The sequence below is a fragment of the Lutra lutra genome, chromosome 7 (assembly GCF_902655055.1).
Source record: "Lutra lutra chromosome 7, mLutLut1.2, whole genome shotgun sequence".
Lineage (NCBI taxonomy): Eukaryota > Metazoa > Chordata > Mammalia > Carnivora > Mustelidae > Lutra > Lutra lutra.
The window spans coordinates 110,974,408-110,991,091 of NC_062284.1; the positions used below are offsets into that span (position 1 = coordinate 110,974,408).

Here is a 16,684-nt window from a genome sequence, read left to right on the forward strand (position 1 = left end):
AAAACATGTTCCATTTAGCTAGAGAACCACTCCTCACTGTAGAGACATAGCTAAAAGAAACACTGCCCTTCTGAAATCCTTGCTGTCCCCATTCATTTATCTGGTCACCAAGTATCAATTGAGTACCTGCTCTGTGCCAAGTCAGTGTGGACAAAGAAAAGAGCCTGGCTCTCAAGCATGCAGTCAAACAAATCAGTAAACAAGGAAACGCTAATTCGTCTGATTGGTCAGGGAAATCAGACAAATCCATAAACAAAAAAATACCAGATGGCAATAAGGCATATGTCGATAATTAAAAAACAGGACCGGTAATGGAGGGGCCGGGTGGCTCCTTTCGGTTGGGTAATCTCCAGGAACACGACATTTAAACTGGAACCTGAAAGAGGAGACGGAACCGTCCATGCAAAAATCTGGGAAAAGAGCCTTTCAGACAAAAGGGATGTCTTACCCAAAGTGCCCAAGATGGGAACAAGCTTCACAAGGCAGGGGAACAGAAGTAAGGCTACTGTGAGAGGAGCACGGCCAGTGAGGCAGCCCCGGGAGGGAGTGACTTTGAGAGTAGGGCAGGGGGGAGCACCTTGAAGTATGGTAGCCCAGTTATAGTCTTGCTGTAACAGGAAGCCTTTGAAGAGTTTCATTTGCAAGAGGGGGCACTTGTATTTTTTGAAGACCCTCTGGCTGCTCTCAGGGACAACAGACTATAGAGGAGCTAGAGGAGAGGCAGGAATCCCAGGGTGTTAACGTGTTTCTTCTTGGTAACGACAACCATGGATCATCATCTCTCACAGTTCTGGGGGTTGACAAGGCTCTGTAAGGTGGTTTTGCTTGTCTCTCAGAGAGATTCAGTAGATGGTGGTGGGGGCTGGGCTCATCTGAAGGCTCACTCACTCTCCTGTCTAGCACTTAAGCCAGAAAGACTCAAACAGCATCATTCTCTTGTGGTCTCCCCACATGGAGGCTTCTGGTAGCCAGACTTTTACATGGCAGCTCAATGGCTTCAAAGATACATGTCCCAAGAAAGATCCAGGGAGAAGCTGTATTACCTTCTAGACCTAGCCTCAGAAGTCACAGAAGTCACTTCTGCCATCCTTTGTTAATCAAGGCCATCACACATGCTCACACAGGATCAACAGTAGAGGCGGCTGAGGCACCACTGCTTGATGGGAGTGGCAAGGTTCTAGACTAGCATGCTGGACTGGGAATATTGTTGCGGGCATTTTGTGAAAAATAGAGTTTTCTGTAGTCTTGGATAGTTGTGACAATGGATAAGAAAAGGATGATCATAGTAAAGATAAAAACGGATACGTTTGGGGCACCTGGGTGGCTCAGTGGGTTAAAGCCTCTGCCTTCGGCTCAGGTCATGATCTCGGGGTCCTGGGATCGAGCCCGGCATTGGGCTCTCTGCTCAGCGGGGAGCCTTCCTCCTCTGCCTGCTTGTGATCTCTGTCTGTCAAATAAATAAATAAAATCTTTAAAAAAAAAAAAAAAAAAGGATACGTTTCCCCTGCAAGTACTGACCATCCCTACCCTGCTTATCTTCCAAGATCAGATGAGATAGGGTATGTTCAGGGTGGTATGGCCATAGACTTGCTGTAGGGTTTTAGCTTGAGCATTTTGGTGAATAGTGTGCTGTTGACCAAGTCAGGGAAGACTAGAGAAAAAGCAGATCTTTTCAGAAGCTTAAAATGGCTAATGGATTCTACTTATTTGGCTATGTCAAGCATTGCGGATGCTGGAAAGACAAGTGTGGAGTGCCTGTATATTCATTGAGTTGCATTTTCTCTTTTTTGTCTGTTCCTGAGAGTATAGCCTGCTTTTCTCCTTTGCATTGGGTTAGATCAAGTATTCTCAGAAATACCTTTGCAAATCAGTGCTCTGTTTCCATTTTGGAAAATACCCACAATTATGTCTCCCTTGAGAAATTTGAAGGTGAAGAAAATCATATCTAGAATAGGAAAAAAAACTAAATTTTTTTTCCTCCTGAAACCAAATGTTTTTGGAAGTAGGAATCAGTTTAAAACGTTTTACTACATTTTTGTAGTGTAAGTACATAGTTTCAGTCCATTTAAAGAAGAGCCAGCGTGATATTCAAATGGACTATTTTAAAGCTGTCCCTTTAACGCATATATTGATGCTTATGTTTATGTGCCCGTAATAAGCTTAAGTGTATATTTTCTATATTTTACCTTTTTTCATTTGTTCTCTCCTTTTATATCTGTTCAGCATTGTGTGCACGTTCTGTTTTTGTGGGTTAGGATAAGCTGGCTCATACAGTGGTAATGGGTATATGCTCTTAATTTCAGGTCTGATTTCCCACTTTCTTAATACTTTCAGATCCATTTATCTTATAGGCTCTTAATCCTTGCAGTATATTTTTTATTTCTCTATGCTTCTGGTAATTAAACTAAGAATGTTATCTCTTAACAAATATTGAAAATTACTTAAGAACGCATTATTTGGTATACTATGTCGTAGTGTAAAACGTTAGCCTTAGATGTGTGTGTGTGTGTGTGTGTGTGTGTGTGTGTACGTGTGAACACATTCTAATCAGATTTGCCTAATGTATATCTAACTTAACATTTATTAGTAGGAAAAGCTCGGAAGGAATGCATACAGTCGCGTTTTGATCATATCAGAGGTTTAAGGAAAATCACTTTTTTTTTCTCTTTAGAGTAAAGAAGTTCATTTTCAGAGACGGCAAACTACCTTTGAACTAACCTTAGAAGCTGGGGAGAAGTTACGGAACACAACTAGCCTGGAGACTAAAGAGTTGATTGACAAGAAAATCAGTCAACTTGGGGACACCTGGAAGGACACTAAACTCCGCGTAGAAATGCTGATTAAACAGTTGCAGAGCAATGTGGAGGTAAACTCACCATTTACTCTTCAGGATATTCAAATGCAGCACATAGAGTTTTTGTTTGCTGTGCAAAAGTGGGCATGATTTTAGGAAATCACAGTACTGTAGGTTTTCTAAGGGACCTTGAGTCCTGCTAATCCGTGAATCATGCCAGTTAATGTAAAATAGTAATAAACGTAAAAAATAAAAATAATAATTTTTCAATAATAGATCATTGAAAAAGCTCAGTGTTACATATATAAGTACTTGAGGTTCTATTTTATATCTGCTTTTACAAAACAGGAAGCCTAATCGTGTTCCATGAAAGTTCTGTATACAAAGCTCATGTTCCACGTGTGGTCTGTCTTTGGGTATAGCATATGAAAATAGACACAGTGATGATCCTTCCTCTTCTGTCATCAGAGAATGTGCTTTTCCATGTAAGCACATGTAAGAATTTCCCAGATAACTTATGACTGTATTTTTAAGAACCAAAATGTTTTATTCTGTGTCATTGTTTGAAAAATAATTATTTTGTACGCTAAAATATACCACAGTGTTCTTAAGGACTCTGAGCGGCTTTGAACCTAAGGCCCTATACAACTATGCTCTCTTGAGTAATTTTGGTTTTTTTATTGTTTTTTTTTTTCTCTTCTTCTCTAAACATTATTTAAAGTGGGCTATGAAGGGGCGCCTGGGTGGCTCAGTGGGTTAAGCCGCTGCCTTCGGCTCAGGTCATGATCCCAGGTCCTGGGTTTGAGCCCCACATAGGGCTTTCTGCTCAGCAGGGAGCCTGCTTCCTCCTCTCTCTCTGCCTGCCTCTATGCTTACTTGTGATTTCTCTCTGTCAAATAAATGAATAAAATCTTAAAAAAATTAAAAAAAATAAAGTGGGCTATGTTTAATTTTTGTTTCTCTGAGCATACCTACTCCTTACACCTCCCTGATCATTTGTGCATGTACCAAAACCAAATAACCAAGCTTCTCAGAGATAGTTGTTCTGAGTAAAGAATAAATGTGTGCTGATTCAGGGCCTGAACATCTCTCCTATGCATAAAGTATCTGAATTTTACTAGGTATATGGGCTGTGAGAAATTCGTTAACTAGCAAGTATTTGTCGAGCACTGGCTCTTGTTGTAAAACATGGTGGGAAACGTAGCTAATGGTTTGGAGGGAGAAATAAGGACTCAGTTTTGTTTCTCTCTCTACTCTCCTCTTGGTCGTGTTCCAGAGAGTTGACGTTGCTAGACAAGTGACTTTCCCTTCTGCGAATTCTGTGTTAACTGTAGAATAGGGCCGACCCAAGCGTATTTAGGTATCAGGTGTACTGAGAAGTAAGATAGTGTTTGACTTTATGTTTGTCTACTTTTAGTAACCTTAGGACTAGAACCTTATCTCAATGAATCCATTATAAATTTGAACTTGGAAATGTGGGCACCTGTTTTCTCAGTCATATAAGGTTAAAGGAAGAGAGATGGTGTAAAAGAATGGCATTGCAGGGGTGGGATTGGGAGCTGGACTTCATCCTTAAGTCATCCCTTGACTGGTCTGCTTCTAACCGCTTGTCCTCGGCAAGTTTTCTCTGAGCCTGTAAAACCCTGTGTGTCTTCTAAGATTATTATAATTACAATAAGATAATGAAGCTGAGAGGGCTTTGTAAACTGTAAAGTGCTTTAAGCAGAAGGTGGCAATCAGTGGTGAGAAATGTTGAGTGAAGTTTCACTGTGAAAGGGCCACTGAAGCCAGGCTCCTTTGAGAAAGAGAGAGCGGAGGGATGACAAGAAAAGGCAAGACAAGTGGTTGAGTGCTTTTGGTTTATGCTGCTATTACAGGGTCTGCCCAAGACTGTCCATGTTAAAAATTAACCCTTAACAGTAGTCTTTTAAATGTGAATTCCACTCCCCCAAAATGTGAATTTTCCCAGAACTGAACTAGAAATAAGATTAGATAGATCGAGGATATAGGGAAGGAAGAAGAACTATTTCGAGGTAAAAGCCAGTCAACTCAGTAGTTGAAATAAACCACACATAAAGCTGCGCCGGAGATAATTCTGCTTTTAGACCAGGCTGCTCAAGACCAGGAACTGGGTTTCTCTGTGATTTACAAAAACACATTTGTTGGAGTGGATTAAAGGAGTTATGCTGTTTCTACAATTCGTTCTTAAAAAGCAAAGTGCTTACCAATTTTAATACTGTTTTCAAATAGACCTGGGACCAGTGTGAAAAGAAAATCAAGGAGTTGAAAAGCAGGCTGCAAGTTTTAAAGGCACAAAGTAGAGACCCTCTTCCAGAACTTCATGAGGACCTCCACAGAGAAAAAGAGCTGATTAAGGTATTGAAAGCTGTGAAGGAGCATTCAAGATAATCACTTACTGCTTTTGAGAGAAATTGAAGAGTTTGTTTGCCTTTCTATTCTTTTTGTTTGTTTGTTTAGATTTTTTTTTTATTTGTCAGAGAGCACAAGTAGGGGGTGCCATAGGCAGAGGGAGAAGCAGGCTCCCTGCTGAGCAAGGAGCCCAATGCTGGACTTGATCCCAGGACCCTGGGATCATGATCTGAACTGAAGGCAGACACTTAACTGACTGAGCCACCCAGGCATCCCTTGCCTTTCTATTCTGTGTTGAAACTGTGTTTCCATGTTTGGTCAGAAAACGTTTTGCCTGTCTTCTATCTAAAATAACATTCTGGTCTCCAAAGCATTTGGAATGGATGCTCTTTGAGATCCGTGTGTGAACATGAGAAAGACTTCTGCAGAAATTCCTCTTAGGAATTGAGGATTTGGCGGGGGGTGGGGGGGTTGGTTCTCCTCCAGGTCCTCTTTCTGTGTCTCTCCTCTGTAATATAACATGTGCCCTTTGAGATTCCCCCAAAACCTGTTCCCTTAACAGATGACTTTGTGTTTGAAATGAAAGTAAAATATTACTGAATAATTTGTCTTTTAGAAGCCAAGGGGTTGGAGTTTTTGCTCAAATACAACATTCTTATAAAACCTTCCAAACTATATTCTGTCTAGATAAAACACTGGCAGTTATTCCTAGGAGTTTGGGGCCTTTGCTGAAGACTTTTGTAGAAGAATGGATAGGAATTTGGACTGGTAAAATTGCCAGGTCAGGAACAACCCACTTCTCTTCCCTATCCATGGCTTTGATGTTTAAAAAAAGTCCAGAGCCAAATGGAATGGTCTTTAATCTTTTTTCTTTCAATGACTTCAGGAATCCAGTTGAAAAAAAAAATTAGAAAGAAATGAGTACTCTCATCCTTCAGGCTGTGCTGGAAATTGGTGTCCTTCAGTCTGCATCTTTTTTCTTCACTGTAAAAATATCCCAACATGCAAAAAAATGTCCAGCATAAATAATAATGATAAATGCCATGAAACCATCACCCAGCTGAAAAGAAAAAAAAAAAAAAAAGCAAATACAGGTGACATGCCCTGCGTACTTTCCTTCCCCAGAGGGACCCACAACCCTGAATGAAGTATTTCATCATTCACGTTCACTTCTTTATAGTTTTCCTACATGCGATTGTAGCTCTTGTGAAATGCAGAAGTATGGGGCACCTGGGTGGCTCAGTGGGTTAAGCCTCTGCCTTTGGCTTGGGTCATGGTGTCTCAGGGTCCTGAGATCAGGCCCCCGCATCGGGCTCTCTGCTCGGCAGGGAGCCTGCTTCCCTCTCTCTCTCGGCCTGCTTCTCTGCCTACTTGTGATCTCTGTCAAATAAATAAATAAAATCTTCAAAAAAAAAAAAAAGAAATGCGAAGAATTACGTTTGTTTTTCAGCTTTTTTTCAGCTTTGTATAAGTAGTGCCATTACTCCATACTAAAGTCATACAAATACACGCCTACATTTTCAAGCTTTGCTTTGTACCTTTACATCCTTATTCATTGAAGAATTGATTTTTACTTATGTTTTGAGGTAAAGATCCCATTTTTAATTTACTCATATGGATGATTACATGGATAACCATTGTCCTGGTACCCAAAGTCCAGTGTCAAATATCAAGTTTCCATATATGTGGGATTTTTTTTTCCTTAGGGCTCTCTCCTGTTGGTTTGCTTACCTCAGCCTTTATATCAACTTATCTTGATTATTGTGCTTTTTTTTTTTTAAATAACAAATCTTCATTTCAGGCATGATGTGTATTCATACTTTGTTCTCCTACAGGCATGTGGAGGTCCTTGGGTCTTCAGTCCTTCACAACTTTAGAAGCCATTTGTCAAACTAAGAAAAGTCCTGATAAGAATTTTAGTGGAATAGTATCAAATTTATAGATACATTGGGGAAAATGAACATCTTTCTGATACTGAGTACCCCTGTTCCTGCATATGGCATGTTTCTCCTTTCAGTCATGTTCAGTAATGATTTATAATTTTCTTTATGCAGTACTGTACACCTTTTGTTAGATTTCTTTCTTGGCGTGTTATTTTTGATACTGTTGAAAATACTTTTTCAAATTATATTTTCTGGTTGTCACTGGTGCCTAGAAATGATAATTCTTGGTTATTATAGTCAATCATCATGCTAAACTCTTTTGTTAACTCTAATAATTTGCATAATCTTCGAGGTGTCTGTGTAGACAGTCACCATCTGAGAAAAATGATTCTTTTTCTGTTCCTTTTTATTCTAAACTTTTTCTTTTTCCTTGCTCATTCTATACTGGTTAGTACCTCCAGAACATTTTTGAGTAGAAGAACCGATAGGTGGCTCCTTCACGTCATTCCTGATTTTAAAGAGAATAATTCTGACATTTTACCACTAAGTATGGTATTTGCTAGTGATGATCTTACTAGGTCAAAAAAATTCCTACTTATCCCTAATTTTCAACATTGTTATGATCTCTGCATCTTTAGGTATAGATCTAGATGTCAGGGACAGAGGAGATAATTCAGAGTCATACTCTCAGTTGACACATAGAGTCCTTCCATAAAGTCTGTACAGAATGTGAACTGTACACTCTTAAGAAGGCATAATATTTCCCAAGTGCTCCACTCTTCAGCTTCCAGTGGGATCTTTTCAGCTTCCACAGCCTCAGTGTTCTATCTCTCACTGGAAAAATCGGGGAGAGAGACCAAGAGCATTGAGTTCATCAATCACATGACCATACTCCAAAAAGAACTCAAGTAACCCAAAGCCTGTCTAGGAAGGTGCTTATCATCCCCAAGTCACTTGGGAGAGATCTACCAACCACTTGGCCAGTCTGAGCTTCACTCTCCTCCTCAGAAGAGGACATTCTCATTACATCTTAAGTTGACATATGGACTAACACTTCATTACATACTAGCTTTTCACTGTTCCAAATTGGCCTAGTGGCCATCTGTATTTATAAGACTTGTCCAGTGATTGAAATCGGGAGACACTTTTATTTTTAAAATAATTTTTCAGTTCATAATACTGTCACATGTTTCAAAATTCAGAAGATGCAAGAGGCATACACGAAGATGCCCCCATCGGTTCCTCTCCACAGAAGCAATCAGTGTTTTGTTTTTGTTTAATCTAATTGTTTCATTCCAAGCCATCGATTTTTCCAGTAACCTTCAAAGAAGGATCTTTTCTTTCACCACAGATTTATGAGTCCTTCAGCATGTATTAAATTCTAATTCAGGCACTGAACAAATATATATTTTTTTAAAGATGTATTTATTTATTTCGGGGGGGGGTAGTAGGGGAAGGGTAGAGGGAGAGGCTCTAAAGCAGACTCAGTCCCGAGGACAGAGCCCAGCGTGGGGCTTGATCTCACAACCCTGAGATCATGACCTGAGCTGAAACCAAGAGCTGGTCCTCAACTGAGAACCACCTGGGCACCCCAGTGTTATCTATTTGTTGTGTATTCTTCCAAAGATTTTCTGTGCATATACAGGCCAGTAATTATACAGACACACATTTGTTTTTGGTCCTGTTTTTACCCAAATGGTAAGGTAGAAAAATGGGACTTGACAATCCCCCTGGTAACTGAGTTAATTAATGCCGCCATGCTGTGTCCGAGTCCAGGCAAGGACTGTACGGCTTCCCTTCATGTGGTCAAACAACTAAATTTTACATCCTGTGTAAAGTGGGAAACTTTTAGACAATATCGACAGAACTGGCATGTCCTTTCGCAGTTATGATTTGGTAGCAAATCTGGAATATTTTAAAGACCAAAGCATGATTTTTTTGAACTGTGTGTACAAATGGTGATGAGCTGTAATAACTTCCACAGTAGACCTTGCTCTGTATATTCTTTGATTCCCTGCTTTTTGTCACTTTATGAACATTTTAAAGTTCTGAAGACATTGCCAGATTGCTTTCCTTTCCATCCTACATTTCTGCCTCTGAGAACTTGGATGTGCCAGGCATCATGGTAGGTGGTGAGCAGTGTTGTCACAGCTCTGACAGATAATGGAGCTGACAGTTTGGACTACTGGAGAGACAGGTGTTAACCAAAGGGTCTCACTCTTGGATACGTGTGTGTGGGGATAATTGTAAGCATGGTGAGTGTTGGAAAAGGACAGGGGCTGTGAGAGCATAAAACGGAGGTCCCAGCCTTGTCTGATGAGTCCGAGAAAGCTCCTCTGAGGGATTACCTTTGTGTCTGAGATGTGAAAATGTAAGTAGGAATTAGCTAAATATATCTGTGGAAGCATCAGGGTGAAATAAAGAAATACAAATTTAAATAACTAATTATTACATATATTAAAGTTGTCTAAACATATATGTATAAAACTCAACACCAAAAAGTATGTGGAGAAAGGTAGTCATTCCTCTTAGGATGTAATTTGGCATATTTATTAAGAATTATTAATTATTCTTAATAAATTATTAAGAATTTATTAAGAATTATAAAAATGTCCATATTCCAAATGCCTAGATGGCTTAGTCAGTTAAGCGTCTGCCTTTGGCTCAGATCCCGATCCTAGGGTCGTCAGATGGAGTCCCACATCAGGCTCCTTGCTCAGCAGGGAACCTGCTTCTCCCTTTGCCTCTCTCTGACAAATAAATAAAATCTTTAAAAAAAAAAGTCCATATTCAGTCATAGGGGGAAACCAAGTATCCAAACCAAATAATTTAAACCTGGCTATGGAAAACAGAAACAGGTGTCCTTACCGTGCAGGCATCTGAGACTGCACTTGTGAACGAGGCCTTGGACCAGACCGGGGAATGTTGCATGAAACCCAGCGGTCTTGGGGGTCTCTAGTTTGAAGTCCGTGAGTGGCACCTCTCCACCTGTGAGTCTGTAGCTAGTGAAAGTGTTCCACACAGAATCTGTTCTCATCCACTTTACTAGAATCGTGAGGGGGAAACTAGGTAACAAGAATTTAAAGTGAGGATTTCTCTTCTGATAAAGGCATTTCTGAATCTTCATGCAACCTTGAAAGAGAATTCTCTGGGCCATTTTATTAAATCTGAATTTTTTTTTAAAGATTTTATTTATTTATTTGACACAGAGAGAGATCACAAGTAGGCAGAGTAGGCAAGTAGCAGAGAGCCCGATGGAGGGCTCGATCCCAGGACCCTGGGATCATGACCTGAGCCGAAGGCAGAGGCTTAGCCCAATGAGCCACCCAGGCACCCCTTAAATCTGAATTTTTGTCAGCAAGCCATGTAATCCTGCCAACGTAGCCTTTAGAACTCTGAAAAACAATCAGAATTAACACACTTTTATTGTTGCCACACCTCAGATCTACTTCTGATATAAATGAATCTTCTTTCTATTGCAATAGATAGGTATGAGCCGAGATTCTTAAAATGTGCCAAAGTATGAAGAATTGTGAACACAATGAAAATCTGGAAGACTCTTGAGTCCTCCTTCCTGCTGTTTCCTTTTACCTCCCTTATTGTGAAAGCAATTTTCTCAAGTCCTAGAATTCAAAAGGTTTAAATCTGACACATTTTAAATAATAATTGTTTCCATAGCCAGGGGAGATTTTCTGCTAACCAAGTTCTGCCAGTTATTAGGGAAGAATTTATTTTTTTCTTCCATTATACTCATTCTTTTTGAAGCTTAACCAGAATAATCCCCTTCGAACAGAGACTGTTGTTACGATTGCCACAGTAGCAACAGTGCATTTCTTAGGGTTTTGTTTTTTAAGATGGAAAAATCACTTTATACAACATTTTTGTAACATAGTTTCAGAATTAAAAGTGTGTATGTGTGTAAGAGAGATTGTTGCCAGACTCCAAAAATAATTTCTTCTCAATATAGGTACAGACCTACGTGATTTTAAAACAGAACTAATTATATAAAAATCTGAACTACCTGAGGAAATTAAAATAAAGGTGGAAAAGAATTTTCTTCTGAGAAAAAGGTGGTGAAGAGCGACCCATCCTCAGGAGCAGCGTGGTGGCTGCCTTGGGCTGTTTCTCATTCAGAAGGTCCCGCCCCCTTCCCCGGACCTCCCCTCCCCCAGAGTCCAATCAAAGGATTAGCCTACAGGTTTGGAAACAACGGCAGCTTGAGTTGATTCCCGCCCCCCCTTCTTGTGTTTAAATGCAGGAGCTAGAGAAGTCTTTGGGCAACTGGACTCAGAACTTGAAAGAACTTCACACTATGAAGACCGACTTAACCCAGCACATTCTTGTGGAGGACGTGATGGTTTTGGAGGAGCAAACAGAGCATTTGCACAGACAATGGGAGGACCTCTGCTTAAGAGTAAGTCAGTTAACTGCAGGGCACGGCTGTTGTGGAGTTTATTGAAATGTCTCCCAAGGCCAGACAAAGTAGAAAGAGACTTAATTTCATTGAACGGGAGGCCCTTTTCAGCTGGAGCCCAGGCTGGCTGCTGTTCCTTTAGAAGGCAGCACCCTGGAGTAACAGATTTGCCCCTTTGTTTCTCCAGGGCTCCGTGCTGGTACTTTGTAACACTTTTAATAAGCTTTCTTAAAAACTCACCTTAAATGGGGGGAAGGGGAAATTGCCATGATGAGCAGCGGTGAGCACTCTGCTGTTTGTTGGGTCGATGTCGAGTCCCCCATCGGGATATTAGAATCAGGACTTAAGCAAAGAGGTCTCGTCCTGGCCTTAGGGCAGTGTCTTTGCAGTATCTCACTGGGCCCAACAAACAGCAGGCATCTTCTTTGGTGCCCCACAGAGGGGTGTTTTATCTGAGAACTCAGGTTCATGTGCAGCCCGATGTTTCTTTCCAGTAGCTGGCTTTTCTCAAAACTCTAAAAAAAATGATCAGCTTCACTTAGTATCTCAGTGGATCCCTTCTACTTGTTAAAAATGAGATCGCGGTTATAGTCCCATATGGTACATGTTTGTGACAGACGGGAACTGAAGGGTTCAAATAGATCTTTGTTTTAAGAACATGGAATTCTAAGAAAAATGAATTCCTTAATCTCATTTTTGTGAACTAAGAGATATTTAAAAGTTGAGATTTTTTTTTTAAGTTGAAATCCAGATGCTTTTGAGTGCATTTTAATATAAGTAAAATCATTTTCCTTTCTTGGCATTAGTATTTAATATTCATAACGAACTAATTGTAAATGGCCTCTTAGAATCTTTATTAATATTTTACGTAAAAGAAAATATTTAGGATATGTGAAAAGTATCCTGGAACGAAGGTGGAAGCAGAGACTGGGGCCCAGATGTTCCTAATTGTTACCATTAGGAAACCAATCAGGGTGACGCTGTAGGAAATGCCAGGATTTTAAAAAGCTAAGATAAATAGATACCCTGAGGAATGAAACACAAAACTTGTTTTTTTTTAGGGCTAGTTCTTTGAGCCTGCTGAACGCATTTGGCTGGTGGATGTAAAAGTCTTAGTTAGGTATTTTTGTCTCCCTCTGAAAAGATCACTGTTTCCTTATCCGTAGCAGGAAAGCCTCTGGGAGTTAACACCTTAGTTTCCCCATCAGTAAAGTAGGGGGTTAAAACTTTATCAGAACTCTTTTAACTCGAAGATTCTAAAGATTTTTTTAGAGCTGAGAATACTTTTATATATTAAGAAAGGCTGGTTTGCATTCTTTATATTTAAGTTGTACATTTGAACCTTTTAAGGAGGGAAGAGCCTTTGTGGAAGCCCACGTAGGGGTTGCTCGTGCGTAACGGACTCTTGGTTATTTGGGTCAGCCTCCTTCCTACAGAAGAGTATTTGGTTCCATTTCCATAGTTTCCATCCAAAGCCGTAGTACATAATGGAAAGGTAGATTAAAGGAGCGATATGCATTTGTTTTTTATTTTATTTTGTTTTATTTTTTTTTTTTAAAGATTGGTTGATTTCAGAAAGAGAGAGCACAACCAGGGGGAGAGGCAGGCTCCCTACTGAGGGGAAGCCCGATGTGGGGCTCGATCCCAGGACCCTGGGATCATGACCTGAGCCAAGGGCAGATACTTAGCTGACTGAGCCACACAGGTGCCCCTCTTTTGCTTTATTTTTGAAATCCACCACTAAAATATTGAAATAACCAATTTTGTAGTCCATTTGCATTACAAATGTTAGATTTATGTTATGATCTAGATAATAGTTTTTAAGTTAAATAGGCAGGACATTGGTCTTAAATAGGAATTAGGACTTGATTGTTTTTAAACAGGTAAAAAGATTTGGGTCATAAAACTTTAAATGAGCATATAGCAAGCCATCAATAAATGTATGTTGAGGGGCGCCTGGGTGGCTCAGTGGGTTAAAGCCTCTGCATTCAGGTCAGGTCATGGTTTCAGGGTCCTGGAATGGAGCCCCACATGGGGCTCTCTGCTCCACAGGGAGCCTGCTTCCTCCTCTCTCTCTGCCTCTCTCTCTGCCTACTTATAATCTCTCTCTGTCAAATTAATAAAATCTTTTAAAAAAATGTATGTTGAAAGAACAGGGATTAGAAGAAATTCGGGTGATGTTTTAATGTATTTATCTAACCTTCCCGGTTTCTAATTTTTAACAGAATCTGGTAATAATAGATATGCATTGGATAAAGCTGAATTCTTTCAGTCAGTTACACTTCAGACACGGTCTTTATTTTGTTGCTTTTTCTGGCATTTATCAAAGGTATAACTATCCATATTGAACCCTAGGTGTTAGGTAAACAGTGATTTAAGTCTGTAGGGTTACTGATGAAGATGAATGAAATTCATACTCTTTTTAATGAGGGGAAGGGGAAAGGAAATGCTTTCCTTCCTGCCTGTATTCAGCTTCCAAACGCATTTTCATTTCCAGGTGGCTGTACGCAAACAGGAGATTGAAGACAGACTCAACTCATGGATTGTATTCAATGAAAAAAATAAAGAGCTGTGTGCATGGCTGGTGCAGATGGAAAACAAAGTTCTACAGACAGCAGATATTAGTATTGAAGAAATGATTGAGAAGTTACAGAAGGTAAGCAGGAGTACCCCCAGGGTAGGAGTCACCACTGCCTCGGAATTCTCCGCCCTCACTCACAGGCTCAGAGTGGCATAACATTACAGATCTAGTTCTAATAACCTTGCAGAACTATGAGAGCCTTTCTCACTGTCTTGTTCCTTCTCAAGAAAAGCTGGTAAGTGAGGATCCCAGAGAGATGGGAGATGTGGGACCATTCGGGTGAGGGAAGGTGCTTGCTGGGCTTTCTCTCAGGAAGTCTGGCTCTCTCGGTTCACACCCCCAGCGTGTGTCACAACCAGACTTCTCTGCTTGAAGAAGAACACGCTGTGAAGGCGTGTTCCTCGCCGAAGGGGCGGGGCCAGCAGCAACTGGGCTTATAATTCTGAAAGGGCCACCAGGCGCCACAGGGAAAGGCAGAAAGAGCATTCTTGGGGCACCTGGGTGGATTAGTCCATTGGGCATCTGCCATCGCCTCAGAGCATGATCCCAGGGTCCTGGGATCGAGGCCTGCGCTGGGCTCCCTGCTCAGCAGGGGGGTCTGCTTCTCCTTCTGCCTCTGCCCATGTTCAGGTGCTCTCGCTCACTCACTCTCTCAAATAAATAAAATCTTTAAAAAGGGGGGCTGCCGTTCTTGGTGCGGTCATCCGCACCAAGAATTATAGTGATATTATAGCTAATTTAGTTACACTCCATTATCCTCAGTGACCTAGTAGGTTAGATTTGAACAACTCTGGGAGGGGAAGCCAGGGCTACTGAATGAAGAAAGTAACTATGGAGGTCACCCGGCAGCTCAGGTCTTGATCTCATGGCACGGAGCCTCCTTTCAAAACCAAACCGAACAAAACCCGTAACGACTGACTTCCATATTACACGTGTGCCAAGTGGGCGTGGTTTGACTGTAGCTACTCACTGACAAGTTGCATTCACAGGTGTGAGAAGTTTTTGGAACTTCTTCTTTTTAAGAGGCAGGTGTATGCTTGTAATTGGCAAAGAAATGAGTTTTCAGTAGTAACTGAAGCTTTGTGTTTTGGTGCCGTTGCCAGGACTGCATGGAAGAAATAAACTTGTTTAGTGAAAACAAGTTACAGTTGAAGCACATGGGTGACCAGCTGATTAAGGCCAGCAGCAAGACAAGAGCAGCTGAGATCGAGGATAAGCTCAACAAAGTCAGTGACCGCTGGCAGCACCTCTTTGATGTCATCGGATCAAGGTGAGAAATGGCCTGCGAGTCATTCTTCTTTCCTAGGTGCAGTGGTTACTTCACCGATGGAGAAACTGAGCTCAGTCTTCCCCTAAGGCAATCCAGCCATTTTTTTTGTTGTTGTTGTTGTTTTTAAGATTTTATTTATTTATTTGACAGACAGATCACCAGTAGGCAGAGAGGCAGGCAGAGGGAGAGGGGGAAGCAGGTTTCCCACCGAGCAGAGAGCTGGATGCGGGGCTCGATCCCAGGACCCTGAGACCATGACCTGAGCTGAAGGCAGAGGCTTTAACCCACTGAGTCACCCAGGCGCCCCAATCTAGCCGTTTTATAAGCTTAGAGAGAAAGGCAAAATTTGGTAAAAATGAGTGGAAATTCTTATCTTAACATTTTAGGAAGATCGTATTTTAGCATATGACCCTTTAATTTTTTTTTTTTTTTTCAGCTTAAAATTTCATATCAAGTTAGGTTTCAGCGAGAGTTAGAAATTTAATATGGGGGGGCACCTGGGTGGCTCAGTGGGTTGAGCCACTGCCTTCAGCTCAGGTCATGATCTCGGGGTCCTGGGATCGAGCCCCGCATCGGGCTCTCTGCTCGGCGGAGAGCCTGCTTCCTCCTCTCTCTCTGCCTGCCTCTCTGCCTGCCTGTGATCTCTCTCTGTCAAATAAATAAATAAAAAATCTTAAAAAAAAAAAAAAAGAAATTTAATATGGGAAGAGATCCTTGAGGAGGTACTATTTAGAATATTTAACTCTGCTTGAGGATTTGCATGTCCCCCAAATAAAATTATGCCTGCCTGTTGCTGCCAGGTACGTGGCAAATGAAGTAGGTCAGGACGCGGGCCTGATTTCTAGATGCTGGTCTGCAGGTTCCTGACCATCCTCCCTGCGGGGCTTTGGCACACTCAAGGCAGGGGTCCTCTATATGTATGTGCTCAGCATGGACATCTGGACATCTGGGCCTAAGATGTGGATTGGAGAGACATGTCTGTGGCCACAAATCAAAGTTAAATTCTCTAGTACAACCTTATCAGAAATAAGACCAATAATTTTATCTCCCTTCACAAATTAATGAAGATGATGCCACCCCAAGCTTTTAAGGACCTTTTGTCTTCAAATTCTCTCTCCAAAGACAGACCCCAACCAAAGTGTTTTTTACGTGCAACCTGACATACAAAAAATGGGTCACTCAGTTCTGGGACCACACACGCGGTTCTGTGTTTACACCAGCCGGATGAGTCTTTCTCATAACATACAAAGCAGAATACACAGGAGAACCTGTAAGGAGAGTGAAGAATTAGGGAGTAATGAAAATAAGATACTCTTAATAATTTGGCATTTATTTCCTTGACCTCATTGTTACTGTAAACCCTAAGTGAACC

The 16,684-nt window shown here is 41.0% G+C and overlaps 1 protein-coding gene across 11 annotated transcripts in view; it reads left to right on the forward strand.

Annotated features, from left to right (window-relative positions):
• SYNE2 (spectrin repeat containing nuclear envelope protein 2) overlaps positions 1-16,684 on the forward strand; it is a 338,449-nt gene that overhangs the window by 283,986 nt on the left and 37,779 nt on the right. For all 11 annotated transcript variants that reach the window (XM_047738768.1, XM_047738772.1, XM_047738776.1 and 8 more), the window contains 5 exons: positions 2,672-2,866; positions 5,045-5,170; positions 11,306-11,461; positions 13,959-14,117; positions 15,146-15,312. In XM_047738768.1, coding sequence (XP_047594724.1) covers positions 2,672-2,866; positions 5,045-5,170; positions 11,306-11,461; positions 13,959-14,117; positions 15,146-15,312 — 803 coding nt within the window. The remainder of the gene's footprint in view (positions 1-2,671; positions 2,867-5,044; positions 5,171-11,305; positions 11,462-13,958; positions 14,118-15,145; positions 15,313-16,684) is intronic.